General features: G+C 47.8%; 1 protein-coding gene across 4 annotated transcripts in view; it reads right to left on the reverse strand.

The window, feature by feature from the left end:
- The window catches only part of DSP (desmoplakin), a 45,417-nt gene extending 31,343 nt beyond the window's left edge, over positions 1-14,074 (reverse strand). For all 4 annotated transcript variants that reach the window (XM_081523680.1, XM_081523678.1, XM_081523677.1 and 1 more), the window contains exons 1-2: positions 13,211-14,074; positions 697-799 (exon numbers count right to left, since the gene is read on the reverse strand). In XM_081523680.1, coding sequence (XP_081379806.1) covers positions 697-799; positions 13,211-13,410 — 303 coding nt within the window. In that variant the 5' untranslated portion in view covers positions 13,411-14,074. The remainder of the gene's footprint in view (positions 1-696; positions 800-13,210) is intronic.
- Between the last annotated feature and the right edge of the window lie 437 nt (positions 14,075-14,511).

The raw sequence follows: 14,511 nt of genomic DNA on the forward strand, positions 1-14,511 counted from the left end.
GGGAAATAACTTTTCAGTTCTTAAAAAGAAAGCTGTCTAGTTGGTTGTATTGAGCTAGTAACTTTCCTGGTTTTGATGATGAGTGATACTTAGTGAAATGCCACTTTAGGAGGGAGCTGAGTGATGGGTACTCAGATAAAATCACGGATCTCTTGACCTCTACACCTATTTCAGTGACATCCGACGCTATCTCAGTAACATCAAGGAGCATGAGGCTTTCGCCAATGTTACCATCTCCCCTCAATTTTCAATTGCTCATTTTCCCATACTTTGTAATGTTTCTCCTGTAGAACTGTTCTCACAAGATGGTAAATTTTCCTGAAAAAATGACATTAAATTGATGGTGTACATCACAATCCATGACAACCCAGTGACATAAACACATCAGGGTGCATCTCTAGGAAGAGAAGGTGTTACCAAATCACAGGAACAACCACTGGTGATTGCAATCCCCAAAGGGTGGCAAGCCACAGAGTAAGCATTTTTGGGGAAAAAAGTGTGAAAACTAGTTCCCATGGTTAAATCAACACTGCAGGTAGGTTGGGAAGTCTGTTTTGAGACAAAGCATTGCTGCATGCTAAGTATGTGAAGGAGGTGAGGGACGAGGATGCAGCAGTCTATGAGTCCACGTCCGCAGAAGCAAGCCCGGAACAGCAGGAGCTGCGGACGGCTATGAACAGGGGAGAACTAGCTTACGGGCTGCACGATGAGCTCCGCCCTCATCAGGCAATCGGAGCAGTTCTGCAGGAGCTCCTGGATGGTGTTCTGGTTCTGGTGCCTGGACATTGTTCCCGTTTGACTGAAGAGAAAACACAGAGAAGGCAGATGGTAAGTTTTCTTTCTTTTCCATTTTGAAAAACTTTTAACTTTCAGAAAAGATGCAAAAACGCTTCTCCCAGGTCTCCCAGTTGTTCACATTTCCTGGGTCTCTGTGTCCCCCTCCCCCTTTTGTATGTGTGCATCACAGGAGATGCAGGTTCGATCCCTGGGTCAGGAAGACCCCCTGGCAACCCACTCCAGTATTCTTGCCTGGGGAATTCCAAGGAAAGAAGAGCCTGGTGAGCTACAGTCCATGGGGTTGCAAAAGATATGGACACAACCGAATGACTAAACCACAAACAAAACATCTTTCTGAGCCATTTGAGAACCATTATGCTCCTTTATCCCAAAATATTTTAGCACGTATTTCCTCAGAATAAAAGCATTCAATTATATAACCACAGCACAATCATCAAAATCAGGACATTTAAAACTGAGGGACACAATTTTCTAATCTACACATTTTCAAATTGTACTAATTAGCGCAGTTATGTTCTTCACACCACTTTTTTTTTCCCCACCCAGGTCTAAGATCTAATTGGGCTTCCCTGGTGGCTCAGACCGTAAAGAATCAGCCTGCAATGCGGGAGACCTGGGTTCGATCCCTGGGTCGGGAAGATCCGCTGGAGGAGGGCATGGCAACCCACTCCAGTATTCTTGCCTGGAGAATCCCATGGACAGAGGAGCCTGCTGGGCTACAGTCCATGGGGTGGCAAAGAGTTGGACACAACTGAGCAACTAAGCACAGCACAGATCTAATCTGGAAATACTCCTTCGAGCTGTGGAAATGGATTTCTAGCATCTTCTCTGTCACTCGTCCCACATCAGTGATATCAAAAGTCCCTCTGGAAAAGGGGGCTTCAGCCCAGAGCTGCAGGGCTTCCCCGACCAGTCTGTGAGGACACTTGTAGGAGACGAAAGAAAAGCTTATTCTGCAAAAATATTTTCTGCAATCATAGAAAAAGACGATAATGGTCAAAAAAATGGGGTGAAGAAAGTGATGGCAAATATTTTTTTTTTTGCGACCCCATAGACTACATAGTCCATGGAGTTCTCCAGGGTAGAATACTGGAGTGGGTAGCCTTTCCCTTCTCCAGGGGATCTTCCCAACCCAGGGATTGAAAATGATGGCAAATTTAAGTATCCTTAATGCAAAAACAAGGCACTTTTCCTTTCAAGATGACCGCAGAATATTATCCTATATGACGATGCTCAGCCACAAGTGTATTGCAAATGCAGCACTTTACTGGAAGACAAGTGGCAGAAACCTTAAAACAAGGGTGGCGTTTAAGGAGAATATTGTAGATATTCTACACTTTAAAAAAATATTTTATTTGTTATTTATTTGTTTGGCTGTGTAAGGGCTTAATTGCGCATGTGAATTTCTAGTTGCGGCATTCCCAGGCAGGCATCGAACCTGCGCCCCTGCCTTGGGAGCGCAGTCTTAGCCACTGGACCACAAAGGAAGTCCAAGATAGTCTACATTTTAAAGAAAGAAATTAAAGAAATTCAGTCTGTTCCAGAATACAGAAAGAGTCACCTATAATAAAACAAGTCTTATTTTTTTTAATTTGCCAAGATACCTTATGCCACAGCACAGCCCACTACGGCTTAGCTTAAGAGAGATTTAAAGCCCATTAAACTATTACTGTTCAGGAAAGACTTTATGAGTGTCCTACAAGAAACCTGAGCTCCTCCCAGGGTTCAGAGCCACCAGTCAGGCCAGCCCAAGCTTTCAGATAAAACCGACGCCAGCTCAATGTACTGGACTTTCTTTTATGTGTGTCTGTGCCGGGAAGGGTGTCTGTGCATTTTAAAGGAAGAATTTCACCGTTAAAAAAAAAAAGTTTGAAAAGCACAGGCTGTACTAGGCGGAGACGGGGTAAAGGTCACAAGAATGTGGGACGTTCCCCCTCCGCTCCTGATTCCGAATCATCTCACATCCGAGACGCACTTTCTCTCGCTGCCACTCGTCAGCAGTTCGTCCCTGCCAGCCGGGCTCCCGACATGCCAGCACCGGCTGAGAGAGTGCGTGGGTGAGAAACCAGCTCCCCTGGGAACCACTGCCAGGTGGGGCCGGGGCTGCTCCAGGCAGGCCGGGCACCGCCCACCCAACAAAACCAGGGCGCCCCACCCTCCCCGCATGAATGCCGCCCTTCTCCGCCTCCCACTCAGAGTCAGGCAGGAAACCTGGCACACTTCTGGGGTTGCTAAAATATAAACAGACTCCATCCCTTGTCAAAACCTGTGCAAAATTCCAATTGACTTAGAACACTTTCCGAAAGGCACCTATTGTAATAGGGAGGAAAGACCATCAGGAGACAAAGAGAGACATTAAGAAGCACAGAAGCTGAGGATGGGTAGGCAATTAGGGAGGTCCTGTGAATTACATTTGTTTTCCTTGTTGAAGAGGCATGAGAGGGCCTTTCTTCTGAAACATTGGGTAATTCTGATCAGCGACTGGGTTCAGAGGGTGATTCCCACAAAGAATGCCAGTCCCTCCCACAAAGAGAGGGCTCTCTCAGCCCAGTGCAAAGTCTGAGTTTCTTAAATGACTTAATAATGTGTGCGACTAAACACTAGCACAGTGAGTTCCTAGGCAGGTGCAGATGGGAAAGCTGGGTGAGGGAAGGGCTTGCCCAAAATGCTCGCTCAGGTTTTTCCATATATGAAAAATTAAAATATTAAATATTTTAAAAATTAAAAAGAAGCAGAGAGGCCAAACTTGTGAATGAAAGTCTCTAAGTGTATATGCAAATCTTTTTTGGCCCACATGCCTCGGGGCATGTGGGATCTTAGTTCCCCTGACCAAGGATCGAAACCATGCCCCTTGCAGCATAGGCACAGAGTCCTAACCACTGGGCCGCCAGGCAAGTGCCTGTACAGGTCTTTTTAAAGTGACTTTATGACAATAAATTCCTTTGACAACAAAATAAACTCATCAGCTCTCTTTACCCAACTACTAGAGTAGTTAGTTACACGATACTTAGAAATGAATTGTATCCAGGAAAAAGAGGACAAGCAATTAAATGTTGGCTTAAAATTTTGTGAACTTGCACTTAAAAAAAAAAAGTAACTCCACAGTCTGTTAATAATACTAAAAAGAATTCTTCATGTTTTACTAAAAGACATGCTTATGTTCACTATACATACCCTTGACAGCTGCTAAAACCCTCTGTGTTTGCCTTGGCATGTTAGGAAATAGATTAGCAGCTGTCATGCACAAAAATCTAATCTCTTCACAAGTATAAAAAAGAAAAATGAAAAGCTAAACTGTAAGCACAGTGTAATGAAGAACCTTTGGTACTGTGATTGGTCTACAGGAAAGTATGATCCGATTAAGCAAATTTTCTCTTAGACACAACCTTCCAAGACTGGCCCTTTAAAGCAAGACCTACAGATCCCGTCTGTCGTCTGTAAAATCTCACTTCAGTTTGAACATCCTTGGGAAACACCATCAAAATGAGACCGGAGGAAGGGAGACCCAGGCCCCTTCACATTTCAGCTGTCCTGTTTCCGCCCAGTGACAGATCCACACAGATCTGGCTGTACTTAGATCACGGAGGCTGTGTCTGTGGAGAGGATTCTGATTCACCAGACACTCAGATGCTTCGCGGGGCTGGATCCTACAGCAGAGGAGCCGGGAGAGGTTGCTTCAGGGAGCACTGGTGGGTTTTTGTCATTCAAAATTATTTTAAGTCAAAAACATTTTTTCACATAATTTTAGATCTTTTTTAGTAAATATCTGAAATTTTTTAGATCTCAGTTAACTCACCTTGTTAGGCTAGAGTCTATCTAAAATTTCCTTAGCTCATTTGTTCTGTAACTTTATTTTATGAAGCCAACAGACTCACTCCTCCTATTGAAAATAATTCAAAAGTCTACGTTCTGTTTGAAGATAATCAAGTTTCCTCTTCATACAGTGCATTTTGGGAAAATGCGAAACTCCAAATGACAGGAAGAAATCACTAGTAAATAAATACTTATTTAACAAGCACATAAGGACTTTACAAATCCTTAGCCTCAAAGAAATCTTCAGTACTGGTACGTATTGGTGTTAGGGGTGCAGAGATTTTAAACCATGTTAGGAACTGAACTAAAGACGTCAGAGTTCAATTTTTAAGTTTTATTTCAGTGACACGGAGGATGAAGGATGTCATGCAAAAAAAGAAAGAAAAGAAAACTCATTTGGGTCAAATCAATAAAAAAAAATAATTTTGACCAAAATTAATAGCTTGCCTTGAAAAAATAACATGTCCTTAAAAGTCTTTTAACATCTCTGAAATCCTGTTTTATCTTCAAACTCACAAAGACAAATGATTCATACAACAAAGGACCTGCCTACACTTTTTTTGAAAATCCTTCCTAAAACTTGTTTAAACAAGTAAGGGTTGCAGCAGGTTTACATAAAGCTCCCTTCATCAGAGGCTAAATGGAAAACATGGTCGGGATTTCCATGGTCGGGCCACATGAAAGCATGACCGGTATTATAGAGCTTTCTGTTTTATTTTACTACCTACAAGTAACAGTCATTTCTTAAAAAAAAAAAAAGATTCCAAAATTAACTGTGAAGGTATTAGTTTAGCACTTTTCCCAAGATTATAGAAAAAAACAGAAAATATTTTGAAAAGGGATGTGCAACATGACAAGATTAAGACTTTTTTTAATACTTTGTTTTATAAGTCTCTTACAGTCGTTCACGCTGTTCATTGGACACTTGACCGGAGCCGCCTGACTCGCTATTTCTCCTTGTGCATATATTTTCTCTCCCACCCATTCCTTTGTTTCTTCCCCTTTCCTTCACTCTGTCTCTTCTCTGTCTCTCTCTTCTTTTTATTCATTCCACCAACACAGGACCCTGGATGTGTGCCAGAAATGATGTCTTATGTGTATTCAGATTCACAGAATAATGACCTTGAAAAACTCAATAAATATTTGATGGAAATTATGATGATTACGTAATGCTCTTGCAACTTACTTTCATTAACATGGACTTAAAGTCTATTTGCTTAGCTCCTTACAAGGTTCAAAACACGTTCCATACATTACCTTGTCTGAGTTTCTTTAAAAGAGCTTAAGTAAAAAGAAAAACATCCATGGAGTTTGTTTTTTAAAAAATTGCTTACTTCATCTAAGGAAAATACCCTACCTTGAAGACTCACTAAACACATATCAGTGGAAACATCACGTATCAGAAGTTACACACCCAGGGCTGCGGCCTTCATGCATAGAGCTTCCTGGCACACCTCTGCCCTCATTCTGCACGAGCTATTTACACACCTGTCTGGCCTGCTCCTAGAGAGCAAAGTCCCACATCTCAGTCACTTTCAACTCCCACACGCACCTGACAACCAGCGCTCCGCACACAGAAGACCTCTAATGCATGTTTGTTTGGTTTAGGAAAGGGGAACAAAAACAAAGGCAAATCAAAGGCTAATATTTCCAAAGATCCATCAGGTAGCGCATTTATCTCACCTGAAGAGTGGGCAAAAAATGTTTTCCCCTATCAATTTTAGAAAGAAGGCTTCTTCTCATCCTTCATTTTGTCCTCACCCAGAATCTTCAGAATCAGTACTCTAATCAAGGTCCACTTCCTCTCCATGCTTACTATTTTCACACTGCTTTTTAGTGGAAGGTGGGGGCGGGGTGGGGAGGGCAACCCGATCACAGATCATTAACTTCAGAAAAGAGTTGGGGGCCACCCGCTGCTCAGGCACTTCCGGCAGGGGAGCCTGTGACTTGGAGCAAGTTAAGTTCGACTGGAGGGGCCTGGGGTTTCTGCCGGAACACAGCCACCTCCCAGGGCTGGCCTGATGCTTAGAGGAGGAGCCCTGGAGGGTGTAAGCCCCGCAGAAACTAAATCCTCCTGCCAGGTCGCTCTTACAGGGGAGCAGTGGCTGCTGTTGTGAAATGATTCTCAGATTTCCCTTTGATTTTTCATTTGGTGTTTTTTGCCCCAATTTATAATCTTGAACTTTGCCCAATTCCTAATTTTAAGGATATCTTGCAGCAAATTCAGGGCAGAGTGAGAAGCAAAAAAAAAAGAAGAAATGATGCCCAAGTACAACTGTGAGGCATTTCAGACTTCTTCAAATGATTTTTAATTCCTAAAATTATCTATAAGATCTAAAATAAAAAAAAAAAAAAAAAAAAAAAAAAAAAGATCTAAAATAAAATTTGAGACACTTCAAAGAGAGTGATACATTTTAACTACATGAAAGGCATTTTTTGCAAGGATCAGAAAAATATGCTTTCTTTTCCTGTATTAAGTGGGGATGAATATTGGACCCTTAAAAATTCAAAGCCAAAATAGGGATTTCTATTTTGAATTCCATCCCTATGTGAAAACTTACATTCCTTCTGATGCCTATAAAAAAAATTTTTTTTTAAAGTCATGTACGAGTTATCTAGTTATCCACCAAGAAGTGAAAAAATTGAATGTGTCAGTCTCTCAGCCTTGTCTGACTCTTTACCACCCCATGGGCTGTAGTCCACCAGGCGCTTCTGTCCATGTGATCTTGTGGGCAAGAATACTGGAGTGGGTTGCTATGCCCTTCTCCTGGGGATCTTCCCCCTTCAGGGATCAAACCCGGGCCTCCTCCATTGCAGGCATATTTTTTTTTTTTTACCATCTGAGCCACTACCCAAGAAGCCAACTCAAATTTTAATTTTTCTTTTTTCAGGTGCCAGATGAAGCAAGGGAAAAATGTCTGCATGTCAGACTCCAAATTCCAAGTAAAAACATAGACCTATTGGCTACAGCCTCCCACTCTTGTGTCATCATCTTCATGAAATCTAGATTTCACATTCCTGGGGTCTCTGAAGGTACTGGATCCTCCCCAGCCCAGGGTGTTGGTGCTAAGGTGCCATGATGGGGCCATGCCGGCATTTTACGAGATGCTGTCTCTCGGAGTCTTGGGGTCTGTAGGGCGGTGGTTTCCACATCAGAACCACACCTGCCCATTTTCCCAGGATTGCAAGAGGGAGACAGAGAAAAGCAAAGGGTGGGGAGCAGGGCCCCAGGCACCAAGGCCTCAGGACTCAGCCACTCCTTCCAGAACTTTTGAGAAGTCCAGAAAGACTGGTTGGCTGAGAGTTAGACTCCCCAAGACACACCCAAGCCCTCCTGGGATCCACTCCAAGAAGTCAGCGTGGAGGCATCAGCACTTTCTGTCTTTCCCAAGACATTTCAGTCACCTGAACAACAATGAAATTATGCCCATATTTAGAGAAAAAATTAGCTACTTGTTGGAAGCTGTTCTGTCTGCCCAGCAATTAGTGGGCTTAATTGCATTCCTCAGCAGATGGAAACTCTACAGGAGTGTGAATGAAAGAACACAATGGTTACAAAATGTATCCCAGGAATGCAACAATTTAAAAAGAAGTGAAAACTCATTGGATAAAAGAGTGGACAAGGAGAAGAGATGTTAAGGTTTGATCTTTTCTTGAGCCATGGTGGTATACTGGACTCAAAGGCAGCTTAACTACCAACTAGCTGTGTGACCTAGGCCGAGTCATCTAACTACGTTAACCTCCGTTTTCCATCTGTGAAATGGGAAGTTAGTTGTGAGGCTGTTAACCTCAGTTTTCCATCTGTGAAATGGGAAGTTTGTCGTGAGGCTTGAAATAATGATATACCTGGCACATTGTGGGTGTTTGCCCTGTGATGATGTAACTATTATTAACCATGGATCTGATATTTGTATCAAATATACTACTTAAACTTAATCACTAAGTAAGTGGTATCATCTGCCTTATATTAAGCGACACTGAATCTTACTTTGCCATCATTTCCCAGAAAAAGATTTAGAATGCCCATTCTATGAGTCACCCACCCCTGAGCCTGTTTTCTCATTCTCCCCTGCCTCTCTGATCCAATTCTGAGCGGAAGCTGCCACTCCATCCTATCTACCTCCTGCCCCACTGCCACCAAACTTGACCAGACTTGCATCATCTCCCTCCTTCACCAGTACAACTGCTTCCTTCAGGCAACCCTCCCTCCCCGCACCGCCCCCCCCCCCCGAAACCGTGCTGCCGTGGAAACAGTCCTAGAGCTCTCTGTGAAGGTCTCATCTCCCTGCTCCTTAACGGAGACCGACTGGCTTGGATGAAACCTCCAGTGGGTCTCCCGTGCCTACCCAAACCCCCCACCACAGAGCCAAGGTCTCCCAGGCTCTGCCCCAGCAGAGCCTCCTCCTTACCTCTTTACTATTTCCCCACTTCAGCAAATGCTCCATAAGGAGACCACCACTCTCTAGCCCTTGAACTTGCTCCCGGTTTTCCACCTCTCACAGTTTTCTCCTGTTCTTCCCTCCCGCTAGAGCACTCTCTGCCCACCTGTCTTTACCACCTGAAATTCCCCAAAGTCCAATTCAACCACTGCCTTAATAAAAGTCTTCCAAGTGCCGCCACTACAGATGTTATCATGTCCCTTATGAAGCCTGAGTCACGGGTGCCCCTCCTGTGTAACAGAGTACTTATGTCCTTATCTTCCCTTAAAGAGCATCCGCTCTCTTCCAGAAGTCTTTGTATTTCCACCTTTGAATCTCCCCGACATCGAACACACAGCAGATGCTCAGGAAGTATTGGCTGAGTGAACGAATACATGGACTTGAGGTACTTTCATCTTGGAAGGACAGGGCTGTCCAGTCTCATACACTTCAGTGCACGGTCTGAAGGTACAAGAGGGCAGAGGGCAGACGGACCAGCCCTGAGTGGACTCGGGGATTCGAGGCAAGTCTTAATCTCTTTGTCTCTCAAGTGGGAAAGTGAGGTCTATGTCCTCCCCAGCATCCCCTTCCCACTCTAAAATTAAATGTAAATAAGCCTGTTTAATCTCATGCAAAGGAACAGGCTTCTTTTAAAAGGTAGTTTAAAATAGGTATCAAATAATGAGGCTTCCCTAGTGGCTCAGACATAAAGAATCCGCCCGCAATGTCTGGAGAATCCCATGAACAGAGGAGCCTGGCAGGCTACAGTCCATGGGGTCACAGAGTCAGACAGAACTGAGCAACTAAGCGCAGCCCAACACAGCACAGTGACCGCACACGTTCTGGTTTGGAAATCACTGAGTTCTGGAGAAAAGCATGGCCATTTTATGCACGTATTTCTGCGGCTTAGTGACTGTGAAGTGAAAGTCGCTCAGTCGCGTCGGACTCTTTGCAGCCCCATGGACTATACAGTCCACGGAATTCCCCAGGCCAGAATACTGGAGTGGGTGGGTAGCCGTTCCCTTCTCCAGGGGATCTTCCCAACCCAGGGATCGAACCCAGGTCTCCCACACTGCAGGCGGATTCTTTACCAGCTGAGCCACAAGGGAAACCCTTAGTGACTGTATTTGGCGGGTAATCCTCCTACAAATTCCACACTTTCATCAGTGGAAGATCTAACTGGAGGACTTGGTCACTTGGTGACCACATTTCACTACAGATTTGTGAGTTCTACAGGAAAAAGACTAGAGTAATTCTGCCTTCATTGAAAACAGTAACATCCTACACAGGAAAAATCCAAAGTTAAAATTTTCAAAAATAAACCTCTTTAATTATTAAGCATGTAATATGTACTAAACTTGAAAATATTAAGTTAGAGCAGCAGAAGGTAAATAAAGTCGTTGCAGATTCCATGCAGTCTAAAAGAAAAAGACAATGAGGGAGGGAGGGATTGTCAGGGTGAGAACAGTCAGGTCCTAAACAGTGACAAGCGTTACTAAGAAAAGGACCGACAAGGCAAGAGATTGTAAAGCCACTTTCAACAGAAAAATAAGGTTTGGGCTCTGTTCACATTCAAATCAATGTATTTAGGGAAGGACTACATGCAAACATTGATCATGCGAAAAAAAATCAATCCAATTCAGCCGACAAAGTGGTAGTTTTAGAAACAAAGGAGTTTAGATTCAACCAGTCGCTCTCATGCTGGTTTTTTATAGGGGCTTCTTTTTGTTTTTCTTTTGTTTTTTACTTTAAAAACCACCTCAATTTAGAAAAACTTCTGGCCAGAAAAGTGCTTTTTAAATCCTTCCTCAACATTCATTTGGCAGAGGGCAGGCGGGTGAGAGATGGCATCTTGCTTCTGCAAAGTCCCTGCCAGGGACTAACAAACTCCCTCCGCACAAGACTGCAAAAATAAAAACCCTGGAAAACAGGTGTGGTGTGTGCAGGGACCCTCTCCAGTCAGTCGCCGTTTTAGTAAAATGCAGACCTCGGCTTCTGCGGGCTTTTGTGTGTGTGCTAATAATGCTTGGCCTCTAAGGGTGACAGCACCCGCCAGGCAGGGCCAGGCCAGAGGGAACTCCAGTCCCTGGATCTGCGTAGACCCCCGGCCACATGCCGACTCAGGCCCTGGCCCCAGCACCCCCGCTGCCCCTCGCCAGGCAGCTCCACAGCAAAGAGCAGAAAAACAACCTCCCTCCAAGCTAGGTCATTTTTCACTTGAGTCAGTTTTCCCTTCCGGCAGAGATGTAAAACTTGACAGATTTACAAACAGCCTTCAAGTTGGAAAAACCGAACACAAAAAAACGATGCTCTACTATGCGAAAACACTGAACCTCGCCCAAATTTAAGGCTTCAGTGAAGAATTCTTAAAAACCAGGTGTCTTTTTATGCGGTTCATTAACCAAGATATTAATTACAAATTTACTTCTACAAGAAGCCAAGGGGGTGAAATAGTCCATTAACAAAAATGTGTATTGTCAATTTAAAACATAGGATAACAGGAGCATTAAAAAAAAGAAAAACAACTCGGTTCATAAAATGCAGGAAAGAAGTGGCTTTGCTAATTCTGACTTGGGTTTAATGGCTTTAAAAGCATGTGCTTTCCAAATACTGGACGACTTGGACGGAGAAGTAAAGTTTCGGATTTAAATGGCTGGCCAAGTTTTCAAACCAACTTAAAAACCAGAGTGAAAATGAGCAAAAGTTTCTTCCCAGCCTCCCTGGTGGCTTGCCACACTCTTCCCGGAAACCCCCAGGAGCATTTTGTTCATTAAAGAAAGCGCTCCATCCAATTTTTTAAAAGAAAATTAGTAAGAAAAGAAAGAGCGCCAAGATTGAGACGGTTCTTTGGTCACTCAAAAACGGAAAATAAAATTTCAAGATGCTCCGGGAAGATAAAGAAATGAATAAATCGAAGCAGAAAGCACGTTGCAACTCGAGTCCGTCCCGCCTCCAAAACTGCTGGCAAGACAAAACCCCCGGGAGTGGATTCAATTTGCTCCTCCCCAGCCTAAGGCCACAAGGCAAGGTCGGCAAAGTTGTGGAACCCAGGCCTCTTTTCCCCAAAGCCCTACAAGGCAAGGACTTGCAGGGGGGCGGAAAGGGGGTGAGGGCCGAGAAATTCTCACGATTCACGTGGGCGACCCCGGCTCCAGGGACCGGGTAACTGTAGGTTCGTTATCTTTCTCCACCCCTACCCGAGTGACCCCCTCGCTGGATTTCCCCGCTGACTCGGAGGCAGACCTGACCTTCTTCCCACGGCCCTCCCGGGGGCACCCGGACCAGGGCGCCCCCGACGAGGCGGGCCGGCGCGGGTGGGACGCGGCACCGCCCCTCCGCGAGCCCCGGCTCCGAGCGCAGGAGTCTGCGCCCGCCCTCCGCCACCCAAACACCGAGGTCGTTTCTCGGGTGCATTTTAAAACCCAGGAAACAAAGGGCGCAGGCGCGAGGCCACAGGTGTGCTCCCAGCCCGGGGCTGCGGCGCGGCCGATCCGGGCTAGGGGGGCCGGGGGGCGCGGGAACAGGCCGCCGCCCGCGCCAGGCAACTTGGTCTAGGTAGCAGGAGAGGCCGACGAGGCGGAGCCTTCTCGACCCGGGACCCCGAGCGGCCGGGACGCGCAGCCTCTACACAAAAGCCCCCTCGGGTGGCCGAGCTGCCCAGGCGCCGCTGCGGACGGGGTCTCGGGGTGACCACGAGTTGGCGATGAGCAGTAGCGCCCGCCGAGTCCACCCCGGCCAGCCCGCAGGCCGAAGCCCCCGCTTCTGTACTGATTTACTTTTGGTTACAGTTAGAGAAATTGGCTTTGGTGGTCGCAGCCCCGTCCGCCTGACCTCCCACCTGCGGCCCGGAACTAACGCGACGCCGCGCTGGGGGTAGTCCGGGGGGCAGCCGGGACCCCCGCGCTCCGCCAGCACCCTCGGCGGCCGGCCGCGGGCGCGTAGGAGCGGCTCCCTTCCCGGGGCGCACGCGCCCACCCCGGTCGGCACTGCGCGCGCGGGACACGCCGATCCGGCCCCAGAGAGAGCGGGGAATGCGCGCAGGACCTCGGCCGGACCGACCGTCCCATTTCGGGACCTGAGTTTCCCCGTGGGTCACGGGTCCCTCCCGGTCCCAGGGTTCCAGGGGAGGGTGACGGCCCCGGCCCGCGCACCCGCGCGCCCTGGGCCGGCACGGTACCCACCCGTAGCCGTCCGAGTTCTGGTCGGTGACCGTGCAGCGCCGCGAGTAGTACATCCTGCTGGTGCCCCCGCCGCCGCCGCCGCCGCCACCCCCGCCGACCCCGCCGCAGGTCATCTCGTAGCGCAGGTCGGGGCCGGACTCGGCGCGGGTCATGCGGCCCAGCGTGTTGATGCGCGGGTGCGAGCCTCCGTTGCAGCTCATGTCGGCGGGCACTCGGAGCGCCGCTCAGCGCCGGGGCGGACGCGAGGGCAGGCCGGCTCGGAGAGGGCGAGGGGCTCCCGGGAGAGGCCCCACGCCGGGGCTGAGCCGGGGACGCAGGAGGATCGCGAGGACGCGCCTCTCCACCGGGGCTGGCCGGGCCGCTGCGAGCGCGGCAGGCGGGCGGGGGTCGGGCGCCGGGGACGGGCCGGGAGCGGGAGCTGCGGCTCGCAGCGCGGCGAGGGCGCAGAGGAGCCGGGCCGCAGGCGGGTGGTGGTGTTGGTCGGCGGGGGCGCGAGTCTCCTCCCCGCTGGCGCCCGGCGCCGAAGCCACACCTGGCCGGTTTCTTCCCAGGGCGGGGTGCGGCCGCCGCGCCTCCCCGCCCCACCGCGGGTGTCACCGACGCGCCCTGGCCGCCCCTCCCCACCTGCGTCGCCGGCCCGCGGCTCCGCCCTGCGCGCGGGGCCAGAGTAACTGGGCAGGGCGGGGGCCTGGGACCCGGGGGCCCGGGACCCGAGCGCCCGGGGCGCGGCGCGCCGAGGGGAGGGTGTGCGCGCCGCCCCGAGCCGGAATGGCCGGGAGAGAGACGGGCCCCCCCACTTTTTTTGAGAATTTTACGGCCCCCGGGACGGAAATAAGCTGAAAAATAAAAGTCATTCGATTGCACAGTTACTTATTAAACATTTACTTTTGCTTATCCCTGGAAACGGTGCCAGCCAATCCTCGGCTAGAAACTATTGAGGAGAGAATGCGTAGGTGATGAGGTTTTGTTTGGAGGCTTTTTTAAAATTTTCTTTTAGTCTGGTAATTCAGAATATTGAAGAAGTCCATTTTCCGAAGTGTAAAACGATCCTTACCCAGAATCATTGCTTTCCGGGGAAGTCTTCACCGTACATAGCTAATTTCTTTGGCATGAAGATAAAGAGGAAAACATTACGGTTTCCATAGGGCACCGTGAAACTATAAATTGCAGTTTCTTTCATTCTGCCTGATGATGATCAGTCATTTTAAATGAGAAACTGCAAAGGCTGCCACCCTGAGACCGCTTCCAAATTTTATAAAAGACCACTCCTGTCTTGCGTGCCCCTGGGCACCAGCTCCCTG

The sequence above is a fragment of the Giraffa tippelskirchi genome, chromosome 8, assembly GCF_054371585.1.
Source record: "Giraffa tippelskirchi isolate mGirTip1 chromosome 8, T2T-mGirTip1v1.2.pri, whole genome shotgun sequence".
NCBI classification, from domain to species: Eukaryota; Metazoa; Chordata; class Mammalia; order Artiodactyla; family Giraffidae; genus Giraffa; species Giraffa tippelskirchi.